Genomic DNA, 24,334 nt, shown 5'->3' with positions numbered 1-24,334 from the left:
TTAATCATTAATTTATATTGCTGACCAATATTTGATGGCGAAATGCCATTTTAATGCATACATAACCAATATTAATTAAAAATTTATGGTCTTTCCAAAAAAAAATACAATTATTTAATAAGTCCTTAAACTTTGAGTAATAAAATAAAACATTGATTTCGTTAATCAAATAATCGGATTATTTTCCTACATTAATTTATTAGTCGAGAGAAATATCGAAACTTTTAAGGGCTTATATTAGTTATTAATGGGAGGGGGGGAGGGGTGGGTGGCCGGCACTAATTAAGGCAAGTCACGAACGGGTGGGGCGGGTTGGAGTACAATTTAATTCATTTGATGAACGGGTGGGGCGGGTTGGAGGACAATTTAATTCATTTGACGAACAGGTGGGGCGGGTTGGAAGGCAATTTAAGTCAATTGATGAACGGGCGGGGCGGGTTGAGGAGGGTGATCAGCACTATTTAAGGCAAATCACGAACAGGTGGGGCGGGTAACCGGAGTTATTTAGATAAAATATTAAAAGCGGCTGTCCAATATCTAAAATAGATTTCTCAGTCGTAGATTAAAGAGCTTGAAAGCTAGCACAAATGTGAGGGGTGTTTACCGTTCCGGTAGAACTGCCATCGTTTAGAATGGTGAACAGAAAAGCCTCGATTCCTAAACAACTCGGTACAAAATGTGGATTAATCAAGATCGAATTTAGCGACTACCAATCGAATAAGAATTCGATCCTCTATATATATATATACGTATATATACACGATACAACTCCAAGTTCACTTTATCAACGTGAACTCTACGCAAATTAGATTCGCTCAATTTTTAATATCTCATCTTCAGTGTTAATGTGGTGGACTCTACCTTAGGATTAAATCCAATTTCTTTTTATCAAAAACAAAAATTTTGGGCAATTTGTTGTCACACTGACTATAGGGGCGGCGCCACTGACTATAGGTGCTGCCACGTGGTGGTGAGGTTGTTGTTGGACTCGATGTTGCGCGCGATCTCCTCGTGGATGCGGTGGCTCAGCCAGAGCATCTGCAGCTTGGCGTAGGTGTCCCGGCAGAGCAGCAGCGGGTTGCCGCGCCGCAGGCCCTGGTCGGTCTCCCCGTAGCGGTCCACATAGGGCGGCGACACCACGCAGCCCTTGGAGGGCGTGGCCAGCAGCAGCACCTCGCACTCGCGCACGCGCAGGAACACGCCCGCGCCGGCGCCGCACGCAGCCGCATGGTACGTGCACGCGCCCACCAGGTTCTTGTTGAGCTCCATCTGGCAGCAGTAGCTCTGCGAGCACAGCATCTTTCCGCACACCAGGCACATGGTGGGGTTGCGCGAGTCCTCCCGGTCCGAGTTGGGGCAGATGAACAGCGACACGGCGTTGATGAGCTCGCTGTAGTCGTTGGGCAGCGGCACCAGCGTGCAGGGCATGCGCGGCTCCTTGACCATCACGAGGGCGGACTCTCCGGCGAGGTGGCTGCGGACCTCGGGGTGCGAGGCCCACTTGGCGGCGAGGCTCAGCGCGACGGGGTGCTCGAACAGACTGTCGAACGTCGTCGCCAGTCCCATATACGAGCACATGTTCTCGAACGTGTCTCCTCCGATGACGGTCAAGTTATCCGGAGCCTCGGTGTCCGTCAAGAAATGGTGGAACAGACAAGCGCCTCTCAGGAAGGCCTGGCATCCCGTCCGGACGACTCTCCAGACTTCCGAGGTGTCTAGCTCCCGGGTGTCCAGACTGGGCCTCACGCATTCGAGGGTGTCCAGCAGGGAGCTCGTGCCGCCCGCGCAGGGCGCGACGCAGCCGAGCTCCTGCGTATCCATCTGCGCGCCCCGGGAGCACGCCCGGAAGTCGGAGGTGATCATGATCTTGACGATGTGCGCGAGCAGGACCAGCCTGAGGATGTGGCGGCCCTGCACGGGGTGCACGGGAACGGGGCAGGCGCTGCTGTCGTTGCCGAAGAGTCCCGGCAGCGCCATGGTCAGGGCGAGGGCGTAGCCGAGGGAGTCCCAGCGCAGCAGGGAGGGCTCCGAGTGGATGTCGGCGGCCAGCAGCGGGGACAGGAGCTGCAGGGAGTAGCTGCTCACCACGTCCTGTTTGGCCGTCGCGGTACCGAGAACGCCCATGATCCTGGTGATGAACAAACATTCAATTAAAACAACCATTACAAAAAAAAAATCATCTTCAGCAAACTGCGTGCTTAAATTGCATCGAATAAATATTGTATGCCTCCGTAATGTAATGGTCAGCATGCTCGGCTGCCGTACTGGAGGTCCTGGGTTCGATTTCCAGGGGGGGGGGGTCAAATAAATATAAGCGATTTTTTTCACTTCAATATTTATTCAATATTACCCTGGACTGGTACCTGAAATGTAGTGCCCATTGGGTGCGGGTAAGGGTTTGAAGATGAAGAAGAATAACTTACGAGGGGTTTCATTAGGCATTACCTGATGAGGGTCTGCAGGCAGTCCCCGTGGCGGCTGGAGAGGTGTCCCAGCAGGGGGCGGTTGGTGGCCGTGGCCAGCTGCTCCACGGAGTGCAGCGTGTAGGCGGCGCCCGCCCACGCCAGGCTGAGCGCCTTGGGGTCCGTCTTCACGGCGGTCGTGTTGAGCGCGCGGGTGTATATGGCCTGCAACACACAAACATTACATACTGGATCTTGTCAATACTCCTTTGTACCAGGGAGTTGTAACTGTTACACACGATAACAGTCATATCAACATAATAGTACTCACTTTAGGCATCATATCAGACATTAGGATGTGTTTGATTAATATCTAGAGCGGTATTTGTCAAAGTGGGCGATAATGCACCCCCTTGTGGGTGTTTTAAAATCACATTCTCATATTGTGTACAAAATACATACGAGTATCATCATTTCCCGCGGCACTTTTATCACCGTAAGGTTAATAATAATAAATAAACTAGTGAAAATATGTAGGTATTCAGTTCCCTATGGCCCCCTCCGTAGTGTAATGGTCAACACGCTCGGCTACCGTTCTGGAGGTCCCGGGTTCGATTCCCAAGGGGGGTAAAATAAATATAAGTGATTTTTTCACTGTCATATTTATTCAATATTACCCTGGACTGGTACCTGAAGCGGAGGGCTGATCACCTTTCCTTCATGTGTAAACGATCAAGATAACACTGCGTTTATATGACGCAGTGCCCTATGCACCATTGGGGTGCGGATAAGGAAAAAACAACAACAAACATGGCCCCCTTCCTCCTTTGTTTGCAGAACTTGCGATCTTTCTGTGAAGCTGTGCAGCATTTTTTGCAACGGCGCGCAACATATACATACCTAGTATGATTTTTTTTAATTTCGTTATATGTGGAAATTTGTTATTACAAATTAATATTTTTTGGTCTTTTGGATTTTGTTATATTGCGATTCTACTGTAGTACTGTGTTGATAGGAAAGTGAGAGAGAAAAGGAGAGAAACGGCACTGGCTCATGCCTTGCTCCCTTTCCCTCCACCTTTGCTGTCCACAGGATGTGATTAATGAAAGTCATAATTTAGATTTCTTCCTTGTTAGTTACATGTGTGTTGTGATATGCATATGCATGTAGGTCTATTCTGTTTTCACATATGTACTATATCTATTGAAACTAGTGCATATATACATACCATATATCGCTCACTCCTTTCAACAATGTCATATATCAAAATTTGTCAATTTTCAGTTGTGCATGTTTTCGGAATGCCCAGCAAAAGCAGCATATTTTTAACATAATATTTACCATTTTTAATTAATGTTTTACTTAGTAAATACCACTATTTCTTAAAGTCTAATGATGCGGAATGCATCGAAACACGTGTCACGGTAGATTTTAAGAAATAGTGGTATTTACTAAGTAAAACATTAATTAAAAATGGATAGATTTTACCACAAAGTGACTGCCGAATCAATTAATGAAATAATATTTACCCACTACAGGATAGAAAGTGTTGTTTTTGCATTTTGAAGAAAAGGTATTGTTTAATTATTTTTTCAAATATAATAAATCCCTTACCGCACCCAATGGTGCATAGGGCACTGCTTCATATAAACGCAGTGTTATCTTGATCGATTACACATGAAGGAAAGGTGATCAGCCCTCCACTTCAGGTACCAGTCCAGTGTAATATTGAATAAATATTAGAGTGAAAAAATCACTTATATTTATTAAACTGCCTTCGCAGTGTAATGGTCAGCATGCTCGCCTACCGTTCTGGAGGTCCCGGGTTCGATTCCCAAGGGGGTTTAATAAAATTAATTTTTTTTGACTTACATGAAAACCTTTGGAACGAATCAATCACGTAAGTAGAGGACTTACTGTATATGTATATAATTATCAAATCCCGTCGCCAGCGGTCCGCACGCATAAAAAATACCCTTTCGAAGTGTGTTAAATAAAAATATAAAAATCTAATAAGAGATGTCAGGAGGCATGTCAACTCACCATTGAAAAGAGCGATATAAGATCCGTATGGTTCTCATCAAACTCTGTTATCTTCTGTTCTTGGGAGGGGAAGAGAGACGCAAACTGTTTCCCGATGTCGCCCATCTTTTTCACAATCTGGAAAATTAACACTCATAGACAATGTTCAGGACTGAAAAAAAATGTTTTCCGTGTGATATGGATCTAAGGCCAAACTCTCAGTAAGACTAGCCTATAATGGTGGATAGTGATTATTTTGTGGCAGTGCACAACGGAGTCCTGGTTCCAACTCTAATGTATGGAAGTGAAACATGGAGTTGGCAAAAGAAGGATGAAAGTAGACTGAATGCAGTCGAAATGAGATCTCTCAGAAGAATGTGCGACAAGACGATGTGTGATAGATGTACGAATAGTGAAATAAGGAAGGAATGCAAAGCTGAGATAAGCATTATCGATAAAATTAAGAAAGGTGTGTTGAGATGGTTTGGACATGTAGAACGAATGAGTGAGGAAAGAACGGTAAAACAAATTTATGAGGCGAATGTTAGCGGGAAAAGAAGCAGAGGAAGACCGAGAAAAACATGGCACGATCAGGTATGCCAAATACTTGAAAGTGGTCAGGTTAGGAGTCGTAACAATCGGCGGGTATGTATGAGGAGATGTATGAACGTGAAAGAGGCGAAGAATGTTTGCAAGGACAGAGTGGTGTGGCGCTCTATTCTCTCTGCCTACCCCTGCGGGGAAGCGGCGTGATGGTTAGTTAGTTAGTTTAGTGATTATTTTTAACATAAGGAAAAAAATAAATGTATCTCTCATTTTCCAACAAAAGTATAGAGATAATGCAAGTATTATAGAGTTTACATAATAAAATAATAATTATACAGCTTTTCAACTTTCACTTCATTTGACTGGTTACCGTTTTCACCATTAGCAACATCATCAGATTGGTGATGTCGAGGTAACGACGAAACGTGGTCACTGGTCAAAAAAAAAAAAAAGCTTTATTGTTGTTATTTTATTATATGAATGCCATTCTACCAAGGAATATTAGAAGAAAATTTTATCATATTTATTTATTACACTAAGACCTCACTTTGCATCATATCTTCCAAAATATCGCGACGCAAATTGAAACAACGCAAAGTGAATTGCTATATTCTATTGGAAATAATATAAACATCAAAGATAGCGAAAATGAGTCTTAATTAAGTAATTCAGTAACGACGCAACTTGGAAAAACCGCAAATTGAAACGACACAAAGCGAGGTCTGAGTGTATTACTAAGTGTAGTGATACATAGTAAAATTTCTATACGTTGTTTGATTTAGTATACATACTAATTAGTGTGAGAGTTAAGTACATATGTACTAGGTATAATCTTACCTAATGCTTATATATTCCGTGTAGTGCACAAGCTCACAATCTCGCTAAAAGTATGAGATTATACAATACAATGATTCTAAGTTAGCGATGAAGTTACTAAAGTGTATGATTTTACTTGTAAGTTCACTTATGTACTAGGTATAATTTTACAACATTTTGAGTGTGTCCAAATACTTGTTCACAAAATCTGGATTATCTCCAATTACAGGAGTTATTTTCATATTATTTTTTGATATCTCATCAAAGATGAAGAAGAATATGGAAGTCTGGGCATTTACGGGGCTTACGACCGTCATAGGCTGGTTTAAGTGATCACTTTACACACGTGTAACATTCACCAATTCTACCCATTATTGACAACCACACTACTCAAATTCTTGGAAGTTCTATATTTATAATTTAGAAACCTTGTTCATGAATCACTAGAACTTTACTAGAGACATCTATTGGTGATTAGTGACAGTATTTGGACACACTCAAAATGTTGTAAATAAATTATCTGGTCAAATTATAAGCTTAATAATAAAAATGAAAATGGTATTTTCTGGCGTTTCTCATGTGTGTGATTATAATCCAGGATTCGGATCTCACATACTAATATAAGAGTTTCTGCTTAGTAAAAAGCTTCTTTACATCTCACCAATAGATGTCTCTAGTGAAGTTCTAGTGATTCATGAACAAGGTTTCTAAATTGGTTCATATAAAGGGTCCGCCAAATAACTTTTTTTTTTTGAAAATGCTATAAAAAACATCGAGTGTAGCTTCGGCTGTGTGGCACGTAGCGCCGTCCTGTTGAAACCAAATGTTGCCAATATCCTCCTCTTCAATTTTTGTGAACAAAAATCCGTTCAACATGGCCCGATAACGATCGCCATTGACTGTAACGGCCACTCCTTGCTCATTTTCAAAGAAAAATGGCCCAATTATGCCTCTGGACCAAAATCCGCACCAAACAGTGACTCGTTTTGGGTGTACCGGCTTTTCAATGTATGCGTGCGGGTTTTCTGTGCCCCAAATACGACAATTTTGCTTGTTTACATACCCGCCAAGATCAAAATGAGCTTCATCCGAAAAGATGATTTTTTTGGCAAAATCGGCATCTTCTGTAAGTCGATCGCAGGCCCACTCAGCGAAGCGAAAACGCATTGGATGGTCAGTTGGCTTCAACTCCTGAACCAATTGGACTTTGTATGGCGTCATACCAAGGTCTTTATGCAAAATTCGTCTCAATGATGTCTCCGAAATGTTCAATTGTTGAGAACGACGGTGAATTGATGTTGATGGCGCTTCACGCACACTTTCTGCCACAACATCGATATTCTCGGGTGTACGCACTGTTTTTGGCTTTTCACGCTTTGGTTTATCGATGAGGATGCCAGTTTCTTTCACTTTTTTCACAAGATAACGAACATACGGAGCTGATGGTGCTTCTCTTCTTCCAAAAACCGTACGCAATTTTCGCACACATTCTGCAACATTACCATGATTTTCAAAGTAATGTCGCAATATTTCCCAGCGTTGTTCAAGCGTATACACAACCATATTTGCTCAGCGGAAGGATAAAACTAATTATCTGTCAAATCAGACATGAGCTAAGTGTTACCATTCACGAAATAAGCACTAGTTGAAAAAAAAAACTTTAGATGGCGGACCCTGTATATAGAACTTCCAAGAATTTGAGTAGTGTGGTTGTCAATAATGGGTAGAATTGGTGAATGTTACACGTGTGTAAAGTGATCACTTAAACCAGCCTATGACGGTCGTAAGCCCCGTAAATGCCCAGACTTCCATATTCTTCTTCATCTTTGATGAGATATCAAAAAATAATAGGTATAATTTTATCTAACGCTTATATAAGTGAACTCACAAGTAACATCATACACCTTAGTAACTTCATCACTAACTTAGAATCATTGCATTGTATAACCTCATACTTTTAGCGAGATAGTGAGCTTGTGCACTACACAGGATTTCACCGTCCGGCAGTCCGGTTTTGAAAAATAAAAGCAACTACGACAGTTTAGCGTGACCGAATTTACGTGCATTGTGATCACACACCGATCCGAAGAAAGATGGACAAAACCACAAACCAATCCAAGCCAATCATCGTTTTATCATGCAAATTGAAGTGCCGGACAGTGAAATTCCGTGTAGTGCACAAACGCCCATAGCGAGTGTTTTTGCCTAGAATGAATTACATAAAATTATAGTAACTTTAAACGTAAAGAGTAAACCCATTCACAAGTAGGAATATGTTATAAAAGCTAGAGCCTAAGTAGGAACATGATGAGTGGTGTTGCATAAGCCATATTTAAAGTAACTTGATTGTTAAAAAAATAATTAGAAAATTGAAACGGGCTGCCTTTACATCGATTCATATCACATGGGACACAGTTACGGTAATTTGTTACAAATAATGGTTTTTACCTGTTAACCGGGCGGGACGCATAAATAGGTCAAACGTAAACAATATCGGGTACGGGTAGGACATATGAAGACATCCTTGAAATATATGTTTATTATATAATACATATCAACATTCGAAGCATGTGTAAGACGTAGGATATCGTGAGGTGGGGACGACAACGAAGGTGATACTGGAAGGAACATATAAACAGAATGTCAGAAGACAGACTTCCACGTATCGCCCTTTAAGGCAACCCTGAAGGACGCAGACCCCCAGGCAGACCTTTGAAAAGATGGAAAGACAGCTGGGAGTCAACATCCCAAGAGCGACATGCGGAGGCACAAACAGATCCCTAGGATCTACAAAAAGAAGAAAAATAAGAAGATATTATATAAATGGACGTTTATTTTTGGAACAACAAAGGTATTAGTCATCCATACATGTCTCGACATGAATTTAAGACACGGAGTGAATCAGTATCATTTTACTATTGACAGTGGTAGACGTGTTCTGGGTGAGCAGTACTGACACGTCCTAGTGAAAGAGTTCGCGCCCGTTAAAAGTTGCGTAATTGGACAGTGGACCGCCCGGTTAACAGGTTAACAGAACGTGGGTGGGATGTGGGGAGATAGGAGGAGGACGAGGAGCTCACCATGCTGACGTGGCAGGAGAAGTACATGATGTTGCTGGGCACCTGCGGCGGGGGTCGGAAGATGGACTCGGGCCGCACGTGGCAGTGGATCTCGCTGCAGGACTCGTCGCACTGGTAGCTCAGACTCTGTTGGACCTGCACACAATGATTAATTTTACCGTTTCACTCGACTGGTGGTGTTGGGCGGGAAGGATTATTTTACCTTTTCACTCGACTCGTCGTAAATTGCGTGTAAGTTATTTTTACGCATGACTTTTGCGGCATCTTTTGATCTCATATTGATGTATACAATTCAATTCAATTCATTTAATAAAAAAATAATATATACATTACAAACAGTATGGTTATATGTTATCATTTCTTTTCAGAGATGTTTATCTCTATTATGAGTGCGAATCCACCCGCAGATAGAGAATCCTTATAAGCTAGTGATATTGCCAACAATTTTCACTCCTGTATTACAGTGGAACCTCTCATAACGAGCATAGTTTGTAATATCGAGAGTAGATTATTGTAACGGTATATACACGGGTCTACCAAACAATAAAATGACTCGACTGCAATCAGTGTTAAACGCAGCAGCCAGACTAATTTTTGGAATTTCTAAATTCAGTCACATCACCCCACTACTTCACAAACTCCACTGGTTACGCTTTCCCCAAAGGGTTGAGTATAAACTCTGCCTACTCATGTATAAATCAATACACAATATGGCTCCAGAGTATCTTAAGGAGCTGTGTATTCCAGATGAATTGGTTGATAGACGTCTCACGCTTCGATCGGCTACAACATCTGCAATGGGCAAAGTTATCTTACCAGCTCGCAACCAACGCACTAAATTTGGCGAGCGTGCCTTTGCTGTTGCAGGACCGACGGCGTGGAATGCTCTTCCACCAATGGTTAGAAATAGTGAGAGTGAGATGATCTTTAGAAAAAGACTAAAAACACATTTGTTTGCTAAATCATTTCCACCATAATATTTTCCCCAATTCATTCACAGTGAAGCGCCCTTGAGGTATTTTTTTACGAAAATGGCGCTATATAAGTTATCCAATTTTATTATTATTATTATTAATTGGTTCCAGAATCTTAAATTCGTTGAGCGAAACACAGACTAATGCACTAGCGCGAAAGTCTTGGATTACAAGTGAATTTCGTAAAAAAAGGAAATTGCCCGTTCTCTGTACCTAGTAATGCAAAATGTCACTCGTTAAGGCAGCAAGTGTTCCACATTTTTTGCTTGTTATGCGAATCACTTGTTATGAGAGGTTCAACTGTACATTAAATTATTATTCTTCTTCTTCTAACCCTTATCTGCACACCCAATAATAGTGCATAGGGTACTGCATCGTATTGACGCAGTGTTATCTTTGATAGTTAAAATTAAAATATTAACACATTTTAAATTTAAATTTAACTAGATGAAAACCAAGTAAAACTTAAATTAAAAATGGATAGATATTACTGTAAAGTGACTGCCGAATCAATTAATGAAATGTTTAGTATAACCTGTGCAACAAAGGATATTTTTTATGTTTTGAATATTGAAAGCATTAACTTTGTGGATCATATTGATATATTATTTTGAGAAATAAAAAGACTTTGTTTTTTTGATCCACTCACATTTTTATCAACCAACTACTTTCGGCAACAACCTGTTGCCCTCTTCAGGGTTTAATTTATGACTAAACATATCGCTCACTCCTTTCAAGAACGTCATAAATCAAAAATCGTCAATTTTCAGTTGTGCATGTTTTCGGACTGCCCAGAAAACAAACTATATCCCAGCAAAAGAGGCATATTTTTAACTTAATATTTACCCGCTACATGGCAGAAAATGTTGTTTTTGCATTTTGAAGAAAATGTATTGTTTAATTTTCTTTTGAAATATACTAAATATTTTTCAAATGGAGAAAAAACTTTCAGGTTTTACCTAAAAAGATCTGTTGCACAGTAAAGAGTTCAATAAGTGGCTTGATATTTGTTTTTAACACATTGTGTTATATTTTTAAACTTTAAAAACGTTCTCCTGAAAAATCAAGTTTTTTGATTTATGTCGTTCTTGAAAGGAGTGAGCGATATGTAAAAAAAAGAAACAGTGTACAAGTTATTGGGTTTCGATGAGGATAGGGGTGGGATTAATGGTGTTTTAAGGATATTTTTTATGCAATATGTGTGCATATTTTTTTTTTTAAATAAACCATATCCGCTCCCTAGGTGGAGCATATGGAGTCCACAAACTGTCTCCAGGCTTTTCTGTCGGCTGCCAGCTCCCTTGCATCCTCCCAAGTCAGATCCGCGTCCCGAAGTTCTGACGAGAACTGCCGACGAATTGTCAGCAGTGGTCGTCCTGGGCGGCGCAAACCTGATGCCTTGTAAAAGAGGCAAGCTTGATTAAGGCTCTCGGGAGGCATGCGGAGTACATGGCCAAGCCAACTGAAGATTCAGTAAAGGAGATCCTTTTCTTGACGACAGTTGTGACCAAGATTTGCTGCGTCCTACGCCTTATCTCTTCATTCCTCACAAAGTCAAACCACCGCACGCCTAAGATTCTCCGCAGACACCTATTCTCAAAGCTTAGTACACGGCTGCTCTGGGCCTTTGTAAGGTGCCATGTTTCACAGCCGTATAAGAGAACAGGAGCAATGCAGGTATTGTATAGGCGGCATTTGGTGGTACATAAAATACTTGGGCGAAATCATTTTGTAGGGAAAGTAGTCGGAATAATATAATGGGAGAAGACTCGGTTGGCCGGTCTCACCTTGCAGTCGAGCACGGTCTGCAGGCAGGCGAGCCAGCCGTGGAAGGGCAGCGCGGGCTCGGGCGCGGGCGGCGGGGCGCGCATGGCGGCCAGCGAGGGCAGCAGCGGCAGCACCGTGTTGGACAGGCACTCGCACAGCGGGCACAGGAACTCCTGCTTCTCTATGTTGAACGAGGCCGGCTGCCGCAGGCGGTACGGCCTGACACAAAATCGCCATTATTATTCAACTCACGCACGCTGATGCTTGGAAACGCAGTCATATTTTATGTGGACATATCCTAGTCGTACAGGAGAAAGTGACCAACTAACAGAATATAAAAAGTTGAGCGAGGCCATTTAAGTCACTTTTGTTTGGCAAGAAAATGAACATCAATGCAGTTTGTCATTTTTAACAAGTCAATATATTATACTTCCAAGTTTAAAATCCTTTTGGGATTTTTCAGGGTAATATTAAGCTAGAAGATATCAAATATGTAGTCAATGATCACATTTTTGTAAACAAATGCGTTTGGTCACATTCTCCTGTACGACTACGATATATGTAATAATAATAAAAAACGGCAAATGGATGACCATTGATAATCAATAAATGATTTATGATCCACAACATTTTGAGTTTGTCCAAATACTTGTTCACAAATCTGGATTATCTCCAATTATAGGAGTTAATTTTCGTATTATTTTTTGACATCTCATCAAAGATGAAGAAGAATATGGAAGTCTGGGCATTTACGGGGCTGACGACCGTCATAGGCTGGTTCAATAGATGTCTCTAGTGATTCAAGAACAATGTTTCTGAATTGGTTCATATATATAAATCTTCCAAGAATTTCAAGTCAATAATGGGTAAAATTAGTGATCACTTAAACCAGCCTATGACGGTCGTCAGCCCCATAAATGCCCAAACATCCATATTCTTCTTCATCTTAGATGAGATGTCAAAAAATAATATGATTTATGATCCTTTTATACTAATTAAGTTTTTTTGGATTTCAGCTAATCAAAACTGTACAGTAAGAAGTCCCTGCTCAATGCGGGGAATATATCCCAATAATAATTTTTTTTTGCAAAAATAGAACTAAATATAGTCGAACTCAGTTATAACTAACGAAAACGAAACGAGGAAGACGGGACCGACTGAATTTGCTTGTTATAAACGTTACTCATTGGATCCGTGATTTGGTGATGATTAACATGAAGTATCTGGAATGGTCGCATAACATATTATGTCGCATGTCATACTTTTTTATAAATTTTGGAAAATCTTGCGCTTCCTTGAGTACAAAACCATTGCTCCAAAGTTTCATTACATTCGTATGATCACACTTCCTTTTTTTTCAGTCTGTGATGTTCTTTTCAAATAATGCAGGTAAAAATACAATTTTGAGACTGGATGATGAAAACTTTTTACACACTTCAACGACACATCGCTCACACCTTTCAAGAACGTCAAAAATCAAAAAACCTGATTTTATTGGAGAATGTTTTTAAAGTTTAAAAATATAACACAATGTATTAAAAATAAATATCAAGCCACTTATTGAACTTTTTACTGTGCAACAGATCTTTTAAGGTAAAACCTGAAGGTTTTTTCTCCATTTGAAAAATATTAAGTTTATTTAAAAAAATAATTAAACAATACCTTTTCTTCAAAATGCAAAAACAACATTTTCTGCCCTGTAGCGGGTAAATATTAAGTTAAAAATATGCCTCTTTTGCTGGGATATAGTACATTTTCTGGGCACTCTGAAAACACGCACAACTGAAAATTGACGATTTTTGATTTATGACGTTCTTGAAAGGAGTGAGTGACGTGTGTCGTTGAAGCCTGCTCGTTCAAAACAGGGTATATTGAATGTGTATTATGTGTTTAAACATAAATACTTATTTTTAACACGTATTGTAATGTCTTACTGTATTACCTGACGTTTGGTATGAAATAATTGTAAGATCAGAATATTTTTTGATTAACGGCATTTTACTACAAACAGTATGGATGGGACAGGAGGGGTGATAGTGGGTGATGAGTGTGGCAAGAAATGCAATAAATACCTCCTGTTCTCTCTGAGGATGACGTTGTCGTAGTACTTCTTCCAGCAGTGGCCGTGCATCACGTGGCCGCACGTGGACACGTGCACGGCCGGCGCCAGCGAGGCCGTCAGGAAGGGGGAGTTGGCCGCCACCTCGGGGACGCCGTTACTCCTGGGAGGAGACAACCACCGATTAGTTAGTGAACGCTCTCCCTTGTTCAACAGGTTAGGTCGCCAAAGTGTGGCTCGGGAGCCGAATGCGGTTCATTGACCTTTTTTTTTATCAAAAAGAAATGAAGCCTCTACTTTTAGAGGCTTTCCTGCAGGTAGGATAGTAATAAGCCGTGTTTAAGTGCGGTTCTGGCACAAACATTTGCGGGAATACTCTTCGACCCCACATATTCACATGAACAATCTTTTTGAAGTATGAACTAAGGTTAATAAGTTAACCACGTTGACTACCATGGCAATTTTCAGAATTCCGGTCTTAACCCATCCGCTAATGCGGATGGGTTAAGACCGGTTTTTTTCAAAACATGTATACAATGACACTAATTGAATGTATCCCCGCAAATAAGAAAGTTGCCCCCCCTGGAGGGGAGGTGATATGGTTTATCAAACAATGGGGCGCTAATATTTTCACCTGATAAAATGAGAACAAACATAGAAATAATCTTTAAATGCAGAAAAAGGTACCGCGCACTAAAAAGATTGATGTTTGTGGTACAAAACAGTTCGACCAATCACAAAGCTCGCGTGTGTGAGGCGTCAACGGCGTTCAAATTCAACCGAGTTATAAAAATACACTATCTCATAAAATTATAACTTTTACTGTTTTACCAATAAATATGGTACATATAACTATTATGCACATATTTTATCGTGTGTCTAGATCAGAAATGTGATAAATTGACAGGAAAACTTGAAAAAATTACTCAATAAAACATTATACCTGGGATGTAAAGTTTTGATTTCTAACTGATTTTAGTTGATATTTCAATCAAAGGATAATTCTATCCTTGCAGGGACATCTTTGGTCAAGAAATAATGCATTACAAAAAGCTTTCATTACTGATTTGTAGATATCACACTAAAGTATCTTTATAATATGAACTACCATGGATGGGGGCGTGGCTTAAACTGCGGCTGATTTGCAAATGTAAAAACATACCTACCGCCAACGTTTGGCGGCAGATAGGTGGATGGGTTAAAAGCCTTTTTTAAAATTATTGTTTTACTTCTTGATTTTGAATAAATTTTTTATAATCATATTTTCTGTTGATTTATTAATAAATTTTCTGTTTATGTAAGCCAGCATTGATTTTTTGTTCTCTTCCCATGCGCCATCCATCCATATTAGCACCGATATACTAGGAATTTTATCTTAGCTGCAGGAATATGGCAAGTAAACACAGTAGGAGATAACTCCTAGTCGGCGTCCTAGCAAAGAACGCAATCTACAAGTCATGTCGTAGTTGGCAGTCAACGAATTAATGATCATGAAGCCAACACCCTACATATCGTAGTCATACAGGAGAAAGTGACCAAGTGCATTGTTTTACTAAAACGTGATCATTGACTATTTGATATCTCACTAGCTTAATATTGCCCTCAAAAAATCCCAAAGGATTTTAAACTTGGAAGTATAATATACTGAATTGTTAAAAATGACTAACTGCATTGGCGTTTATTTTCTTGCCAAGCAAAAGTTACTTAAATAGCCCTCCTGAACATTTTACGTTTTGGTAGTTGGTCACTTTCTCCTGTAAGATTACAATATTGTCATTCCTTATTCATTATTATTCATTCATGTCTTTAAGAGAGATTAGCCTCCTGCGATGTCGATTCCCAGCTGTCAATCCATTACCTCAGGGTTGACTGGGGGAGTCTGGATGGTTCCATTCTCATCGCGTGCGCGCATACCATTATCTTCTTTCCTGTCCATGTTACAGTGCCCTATGCACCATCAGGTGCAAATAAGGCTCAAAAGAGTAAAAATATAAATTGTGTACGAATTTAACCACCCTACTCTTGGATTACTTGGAACAGGCAAAAGAATCACCTTTTTTTCTACAGATTTATGTTTGTTGTATTCATACCTGACAAAATTTTGCCATAATCGGTGCATTTAGGATTGAACTGATGTACTTTGGCCTTATTGCGTACCCTCTCTGTTGCACGTTCTCCTGTACGACTACCATGTTTGTATTGATATCCTTTATTATTACTCTTTTTTATTAGTTTTAATGTAATATTATTTTTATTGTATCATGTGAGATTTTGTCCGCCTCCGTAGTGTAATGGTCAGCACGTTCGGCTACCGTTCTGGAGGTCCCGGGTTCGATTCCCAAGGAGGGTAAAATAAATATAAGTGATTTTTTCACTGTAATATTTATTCAATATTACCATGGACTGGTACCTGAAGCAGAGGGCTGATCACCTTTCCTTCATGTGTAAACGATCAAGATAACACTGCGTTTATACGACACAGTGCCCTATGCACCATTGGGGTGCATATAAGGGTTTTAAATATTGTATCATGTATTTGGTTTAAAACACATTTAATTCAGAGAGTCATCTCGTAGTTGGCAGTCAACGTGTTAACAGTCGAATTTTGGCGAGAAAATTTGCCAGTGTAATATGTTCTTCAGAAATTTCTTAATTGTTGCAATGCGCATATTTGGCTAGTAAGTTTGTGCGTCAGTCACCTGTCCTGCAGCAGCACGCTGGACAGCTGCACGAAGCCGGCCAGCACGAGCGGCACGCCCTCCAGCCCCACCGTGGTGTCCTCCTGGCACAGGATGCACGTGCAGCTGCGCTCCGAGCTCTCCACCGCTGCGCCCGGCGGCGAGCTCACCTCCATGGCCGCGTCGGCCCCCTCCGCCTTGGACGAGGACTGGCCTGAGGAAGGGAGGAGAGACTTATCCACGGACAGTTATGTTTCTATTTAGTATTTATGTATGTCCGCCTCCGTAGTGTAATAGTCAGCACGCTCGGCTACCGTTCCGGAGGTCCCAGGTTCGATTCCCAGGGGGGGTCAAATAAATATAAGTGATTTTTTCACTGTAATATTTATTCAATATTACCCTGGGCTGGTACCTGAAGCGGAGGGCTTATCACCTTTCCTTCACGTGTAAACGATCAAGATAACACTGCGTTTATATGAACCAGTGTCCTATGCACCATTGGGGTGCGGATAAGGGTTTTATATCATTATATATATATTTATTATTATTTTTTTTTTAAATTTGTATGCATTTATTTAAATCACAATTTTTACATATTTAACTTTTTTTTTGCAGAGACCCACCAAGCCACCTTGTGTGTCTTGTCGGTGGAGTTCTTTTTTAATACATTTTTTATTGTTTTTAACGATTTTAACCTAATATACACACAAAAAAAAGAAAAAAATTAAGAATATAAACATTTTACAATTTTCATAAAATTAACTCTTGATCAATTTACCCATTCCTTTATTTTGCTTTTGTTTCATATTTTATTTTGACCTCTAATTCGCCATTAAAAGCATTGATAATTGTGGTATGGTAATATAACACTCTCCTTATCACTTATCTCTTTATCGTTTAGATAATCTAGAAAAATTAGAAATAAGTAAAGCAATCAATAAAGACTTTTAAAAATATTCCCATTGTAATTCATTTGTCTTCTTTCTCTCTTTCAAAATTTTATTTTAGTATAAATGTCAAATCGTAATAATTATATTTTAATGACCTGATGATGGAATGATTTTCCGAAACCGGCAGTCACAAATAAGTGGTATTACACAAAGTAGACGATGAATGATAAGGAGAGTGTTAGTTATGTTTTTTTTTCTATTATCACATTGTTTGCGGGAAACATTCAAAAGCGTCTTTTACATACTGTTGGTAGAGAGCGGGAGACGCTTATAAGCATTCTATTTGATTACTTTTGATAGCGCGTGAGAGACGCCAAAAAATATTGTACAGATGGGAATTGGGTTTGCGGTTACTTGCGATTAGTATACGACTCTAATTAGTATATTATTAATGTGTTAAAAACAGCTTTTATATGTATTATTATATTCAACGAAAAAACAAAGTACAGAATGGATGTTTAATCCCATTGAAAAGAGGTAATATTTTCCAGTACATAAAAGTTATCTCTTTAAACAACCAATGACTGTTCATGAGCAAATATTTCTATCGATTCTTATAAAAAAATATTTGTTAGTTTTGAGATGTATTTCATTATTTTAAGAATGAATATTTCATTAGACGCACGATAAAATAGTTACTTGCAACCTTTTGAGTGTGTCCAAATACTTGTACACAAATCTAGGTTTTCTCCACAAAGGACCCAGACATACATTACATTTTTTGACATCTCAACATAGATGAAGAAGAATATATGAAAGTCTGGGTATTTACAGGGCTTATAACCCGTCACAGGCTGGCTAAGTAATCGTTTGTGCAACATTCACCATTCTACCCACGATTGACAACCACACTACTTAAATTTTTGTAACTCCTACATATATCATTATATCATGACACGGTACATATGAGTGAAGGCTTACTGGTGTCTGTTTCCTGGAAGAGCTTGGCGTTCTCCTTCATGAAGTTTTTCTGCATGGCCTGCATCTGCGCCATTATCTTGGCACGCTTCTGGGCCGCCATCTTGGAGCGCCATTCCCTGTCCAGATCTGTGCAAAAGGAAATATTACATATATAGAGTGGCGCAACCGCAAATGTATATCAGGACCTCCAGCACAGTAGCTAAACACGCTAACCATTACACCGAGGAGGCGGAAAAACAACGTTTTTTAATTTTTTTTAAAATTAAAAATTATTAAAATAAATAATTCATATTATTTTTTTGACATCTCATCAGAGATGAAGAGGAATATGGAAGTCTGGGCATTTACGGGGCTGACGACCGTCATAGGCTGGTTTAAGTGATCACTTTTACACACGTGTAACATTCACCAATTCTACCCATTATTGACAACCACACTACTCAAATTCTTAAAGGTTCTATATATATATCAACCAATTTAGAAACCTTGTTCTTGAATCACTAGAGACATCTATTGGTGAGATGTAAAGAAGCTTTTTATTAAGCAGAAACTCTTATATTAGTATGTGTTTAAATAAATTAAATATACTAACTGTATAATTCCCAGACAAATAAAATAAATATACATGGCCCTTCGGCCATGAAAATCAATCAAATATTTTTGGCAGTTGTGTAATTTGTAGTTGGTATGATTAGCAACAATAGTTAGTAAATGTTAGCGAGTGGTATGTATACCTTTAGTGGAAGTGGTGTTGGAGGCATTGTCGGCGGTGTTAATGGTCACTGGGGAATTGCTGGTGACCACTTCGCCCATCGTCTCGTCGGGCTGCCCCCCCTCCGTGGGCGGCTCCATGCCAGACACGGATCTGTGGCAACAATAGACAAATAAAGTAAATGGTCCATCGAGAGAGAGTGGTTTTCCTCAATGAGTGCTGTGCGATGCACTGTGCTTATAAGATTTCTCCTAATATGTAATAAGTTTTAAAACAAATGAAGAAAAAAAGAAGAAAAAAAAGAAGAAGAAAAAGACAAATGAAGATAGGAAAACAAGTAACATTATATACATAGATGAATTATTTTCCCTTTTTCAAAAGAGCAAAATATAAATTGTGTACGAATTTAACCACCCTACTCTTGGATTACTTGGAACAGGCAAAAGAATCGCCTTTTTTTCTACAGATTTATGTTTGTTGTATTCATACCTGACAAAATTTTGCCATAATCGGTGCATTTAGGATGGAACTGATGTACTTTTGCCTTATTGCGTACCCTCTCCGTTGCTCGTGCTCGTAACAGTGCTCGGCTGTTAAAACACAGTAAGGGATTTTTTTTTGTAGTACGTTTTTTTGGATGTAGAATCTACTTAGTCCAAAAATGCAAAAAAAAACATACTACAAAAAAAAAATACCTTACTGTGTTTTGAGTTTGGACAGCCGTTCTGTCAAGACCTTTCGTGTTTCAATAATATTATTTGTAAATTTACTAACCACCCTACACGTACGAGCGTACGTAATATGAGCGTTTTTTCTGCACCATTCCGCACTAACCCGTATCGCGCACACGCACGAGAAAAAATATCTGCCAAAAATATTTAACGCCTACCGGATACACATCCGCAACAGAGAGGGTACGCAATAAGGCGAAAGTACATTAGTTCTATCCTAAATGCACCTATTATGGCAAAATTTTATTACAAACATTATTTACATAAATCTATAGAAAAAAGGTGATTCTTTTGCCTCGGAAAATAATGCGAGAGTAGGCCGGTGAAATTCTTACAAAATTAATTTTTCATCTTTTGAGCCTTATTTGCACCTGGTGGTGCATAGGGCACTGTAACGTGGACAGGAAAGAAGATAATGGTATGCGCATGCGATGAGAAAGGAACCATCCAGACTCCGCCACATTGCACGGTCAACCCCGAGGTAATGGATTGACAGCTGGGAATCGACATCGCAGGAGGCTAATCTCTCTTAAAGACAGGAATGAATAATTAGACAATATCGTAGTCCTACAGGAGAAAGTGACCAACTACCAAAACGTAAAATGTTCAGGAGGGCCCATTTAAGTCACTTTTGCTTCGCAAGAAAATAAACATCAATGCAGTTAGTCATTTTGAACAAATCAATATATTATACTTCCGAGTTTAAAATCCTTTAGGATTTTTTCAGGGCAATATTAAGCTAGTAAGATATCAAACAGTCCATGATCACGGTTTTGTTAAAAAATGCACTTGGTCACTTTCTCCTGTACGACTACGATATATTTTTTTAAAAGATAAATTGTCTGATCTTCTTTCTTTGTGGGTTACAACCTGCGTGAAGATTTGTTTGCTTCTCTCATGGTCAGTTTCCACCCGCCTTTCAGCATACCATGCTGGAGATAATTTGGTCCATGTATGAGAATATTTCCAAGGAGTCACCTGTACTTGCTGAGGGTCCAGGACAGCAGGTCCTTGTGGGCGTCCACGCGGGCGCTCTTGTGCAGCTCCTCGAGCAGCGCGGGCAGGCCGTGCTTGGCGGCGCGCTCCGAGAACACCAGGAAGGGGTACCGCCCGCTGGCCTCCTCGTTCAAGGCCATGCCCATCAGGTGGAGGACCTGAATTCAAAGTAATCAATTCAATTACAAGCTTCGGTAATGTCTGAAACATGGGCGAGAGACTAACGAGTGGCTTAAGTGAGCCGTTTTACTACTGGGCAGGACGCCTCTCTGAGTGATGGTCACACTGGAGAGCAGCTTGCTGACCTCCACGTCATTTTGGAAAGCTTTCAACTTTAGACTAGCATAGTTAGATGGGAGTTGTATTTATTATTTACCTTGCTTATTATGTACAAGGTTTATAGATTTATGAAGAGGATTTTTTGTTTCTTCTAGCTAAAAAAAAATGTTTTATTTCAAAAAGTGTAAGAACAGGAGGGATAATCTAGTGTAGGTCAATCAGGAACTTGTCGGCATTTGCTAATTGTTGGTAGGAAACCACATAAAACTCCTAAAAAAAGGAGCACCCGGAATGCTGACTATCGTCAACAGGCCTTCCGTTCCACTAGAAAAGAGTTGGGTATTTTGTGGGCTTTGAGGGTTGGGTATTTTGTGGGCTTTGAGGGTTGGGTATTTTGTGTCTTAGCTTGGTTTTTTGGTATCAATGTCCTTCACTATTTTTACCGCGTATGATACTACCTATCGTGAGAGTTGATATGAACTATCGCGGATCGAATGTCAGATTGGTCCTCACCCAGGCTCCTGCAATGGGCCTTGTCTTTGAAAGCCGAAAAGGGGGCAAAGCATCAACAGGTGAGGGACATCTTGAGGTGTCTCATCATCACACGTACAGCTGTTGATCTCGGAGATCTTGAAACAATGCAGGTAGCTCATGAAGCCACCGTGACCCGTAAGGATTTGCGAAAGCTCAAAGCCAGGTAAGGTATCGGGTTGGGAAAGTAGTCAAGTTACAAACCTTGTGTAATTGCATCTCGCTGAAAGATCGCGCCCGGAGGTCGGCGCTGCGAACGAGGACAGTCTTCATGACGTGCAGCATGACGTCGCACTGCAGCAGGTTGGCCAGCATCGTGAAGCCGGGAGTGAGCTTCGCCAGGTCGGGGGGAGGGCAGCACTCCAGCTCGCCTGCGGAGACACAATCTCACGTTAACCGCCTGCATATCCTCGCAAGAGACATACTAAGTGCGGGTGGATAGCCCTGGACTGGCTTTAGGGATAAAACTAACAAAATTATGATGGTTCTACTGAAATTTTGATGATTATTGTTATTTTAACCATATCCGCTCCCTATGTGGAGCATTTGGAGCCCACAAACTGTCTCCAGGCTTTTTTTTCTGTCTGACGCCAGCTCCCTTGCATCCTCCCAAGTCAGGTTGCGTCCAGACCAAAGTTCTGACGAGAACTGCCGACGAATTGTCAGCAGTGGTCGTCCTGGGCGGCATGAACCTCTCGGGAGGCATGCGGAGTACATGACTTAGCCAACTGAATAGCCTTTTCTTGTTGACAGTTGTGACCAAGATTTGCTAAAAAATATGATGATACTACCAAAAATATGATGACGCTAACAAAATTATGATGACGCTACCAAGAATATGATAACGCTACAAAAAATGTGATGACATTACCAAAAATATGATGACACTACTAAAATTATGATGACGACACAAAAATATGATGACACTGCCAAAATATAATGACACTATCAAAAACTCTATCAAGAATGTGCAACTCGGAAGAATTTCTTGCGAAGCTATTTGCGATAGCTGAGACCAGACCCAATATCTCTTTAAGATTTAAAATGGCTATACATCGAGACAGCTCAATCAATCAAAATATTAAACTGGAAGCAATTTATATAATTTAAGGCCTTTCAGATGCCGATAGCGATCCGGAGCATCAAAGTCGTTAGACGGTTTTACAACCCTGACAATAGATGCTGCGATGCGATGAAAATGTCGGCAATAAGTGTCAAAAATACACGGCATAATTAATTGATAAAATGCTATCAATATTTGTGCCTTGTCAATCTAACAATGGTAGATAGAAAGAGTTGTGCTAATTTCAAGTAGTTGTTATATACAAAGTAGCATGATATGGATGAAAAACAGGATACAGAAGCGTGGGTAGGCCCCTAGTAATTTGGACACTGTTAATATGTACGAAAAACTAATGTTTGGATAAGGGAAAAGACCAAGTAAACAGAATCGCGGAACAAAAGTGGAACTGGGCAGGTCACATAGTACGTATGTCTGAGGGACGAAGAGGGTGCTCGACTGGAGGCCTAGAACAGGACGCAGAAGCGTGGGTAGGCACCAGACAAGATGATCCGATGAAACTAAGAAAGTGGCGGGCCTGCACTGGAAGAGAGTCGCCTCCAACAGACAACTGTGGAAGTCCAAGAGGGAGGCCTTTGTCCAATACTGGACTGAAGAACAAAGCTGAAGTTCAGCTTTGTAAGTATGAGAAATGTGATGAGACAGCCAGATGGGATTTTCTCATTATCCACTCGGAGTTACTTGCCTGCCAGCTTCTTCCTCTTCCTCTGTACCTCCTCGCTCTTGGAGAGATCCTCCCTGGTGTAGTGGTAGAAGAAAACATTGTACTCGGAATAGAAGTGCGGTTTCAGGGTGTACACCCCGCGCCCCTGGCCAGCCGTGGGCTTCTTGAACTCCGCAACCTGATGCACAATAAAAGAAAGGGTTAAGTCTCACGGACTGCAATACACATGCAGCGTTTGCCAAGGATCCTATTCCCAGTTCGTATTGGAAATTTGGTAAAATAATTCATTGTTCGTGAATGGTCCGTCAGAACCACAGGTGGATATATCTTACATTTAATTATAAATGGTAATTTTACCGTTTCACTCGACTGGTGGTGTTGGGCGGGAAGGGTAATTTTACCTTTTCACTCGACTCGTCGTAAATTGCGTGTAAGTTATTTTTACGCATGACTTTTGCGGCATTTTTTGATCTCATATCGATGTATACAGTATGGTTAAATGTTATCACTTGTTTTCAGAGATCTCTATTATGAGCGCGAATCCGCCTGCAGATAGTGTGTTAATGTATTTTAATGTATACGATTTATTTTTTTTATAGTTTGTAAAGTATATATTAATTAAAATTGAATTGAATGGCTAAGGAGGAAGGACCTCACCTCGTCTATGACGTCCTCCATGCCCGTCTCGTGCAGCTGGTCCTCGGGCAGGGTCTTGTTGAGCTCCGAGTGGCTGAGCGGCCGGACGCACAGCTGCTGGATGATCTCCTTCTTGATCCTCTCCTCCGCAGTCACCTCCCCCACGCCCGCAACGTGTCTCTCACCAATCACTGAAAGACAAATCATATTCACATTTCCACACCCCGACAAAGATAAATAATAATGTGGAATACGGGTATTTACAGGGCTTACGACCTGTCATGAGCTGGTCAAAGTGATCACTTTATCCGCACCCCAATGGTGCATAGGGCACTGCATCGTATAGAAACAGTGTTATCTTATCCGTTAAATACACAAAGGAAAGGTGATCACCCTTCCGCTTCAGGTACCAGTTCAGGGTCATATTAAATAAATATTAGACTGAAAATCACTAATACTTATTTTGACCCTCTTGGGAATCGAATTCGG

At 40.4% G+C, this 24,334-nt stretch overlaps 1 protein-coding gene across 4 annotated transcripts in view; it reads right to left on the bottom strand.

Annotated features, from left to right (window-relative positions):
- Window positions 1–878: 878 nt before the first annotated feature.
- Window positions 879–24,334, bottom strand: part of Ubr1 (Ubr1 ubiquitin ligase) — a 63,771-nt gene continuing 40,315 nt past the window's right edge. For all 4 annotated transcript variants that reach the window (XM_088259999.1, XM_088259998.1, XM_088259996.1 and 1 more), the window contains exons 16-28: window positions 23,867–24,036; window positions 23,231–23,387; window positions 21,669–21,835; window positions 20,637–20,812; window positions 18,950–19,080; window positions 18,216–18,341; window positions 16,366–16,558; window positions 13,680–13,829; window positions 11,628–11,826; window positions 8,867–9,001; window positions 4,446–4,562; window positions 2,446–2,627; window positions 879–2,128 (exon numbers count right to left, since the gene is read on the bottom strand). In XM_088259999.1, coding sequence (XP_088116125.1) covers window positions 949–2,128; window positions 2,446–2,627; window positions 4,446–4,562; window positions 8,867–9,001; window positions 11,628–11,826; window positions 13,680–13,829; window positions 16,366–16,558; window positions 18,216–18,341; window positions 18,950–19,080; window positions 20,637–20,812; window positions 21,669–21,835; window positions 23,231–23,387; window positions 23,867–24,036 — 3,083 coding nt within the window. In that variant the 3' untranslated portion in view covers window positions 879–948. The remainder of the gene's footprint in view (window positions 2,129–2,445; window positions 2,628–4,445; window positions 4,563–8,866; window positions 9,002–11,627; window positions 11,827–13,679; window positions 13,830–16,365; window positions 16,559–18,215; window positions 18,342–18,949; window positions 19,081–20,636; window positions 20,813–21,668; window positions 21,836–23,230; window positions 23,388–23,866; window positions 24,037–24,334) is intronic.

The sequence above is a fragment of the Brachycentrus maculatus genome, unplaced genomic scaffold (assembly GCF_059751285.1).
Source record: "Brachycentrus maculatus isolate JH-2025_06_01 unplaced genomic scaffold, ASM5975128v1 h1tg000122l, whole genome shotgun sequence".
In the NCBI taxonomy this organism is placed as follows: Eukaryota; Metazoa; Arthropoda; class Insecta; order Trichoptera; family Brachycentridae; genus Brachycentrus; species Brachycentrus maculatus.
The sequence above is the reverse complement of the archived record's forward strand: the minus strand, read 5'-3'. Positions and strand labels throughout refer to the sequence as shown.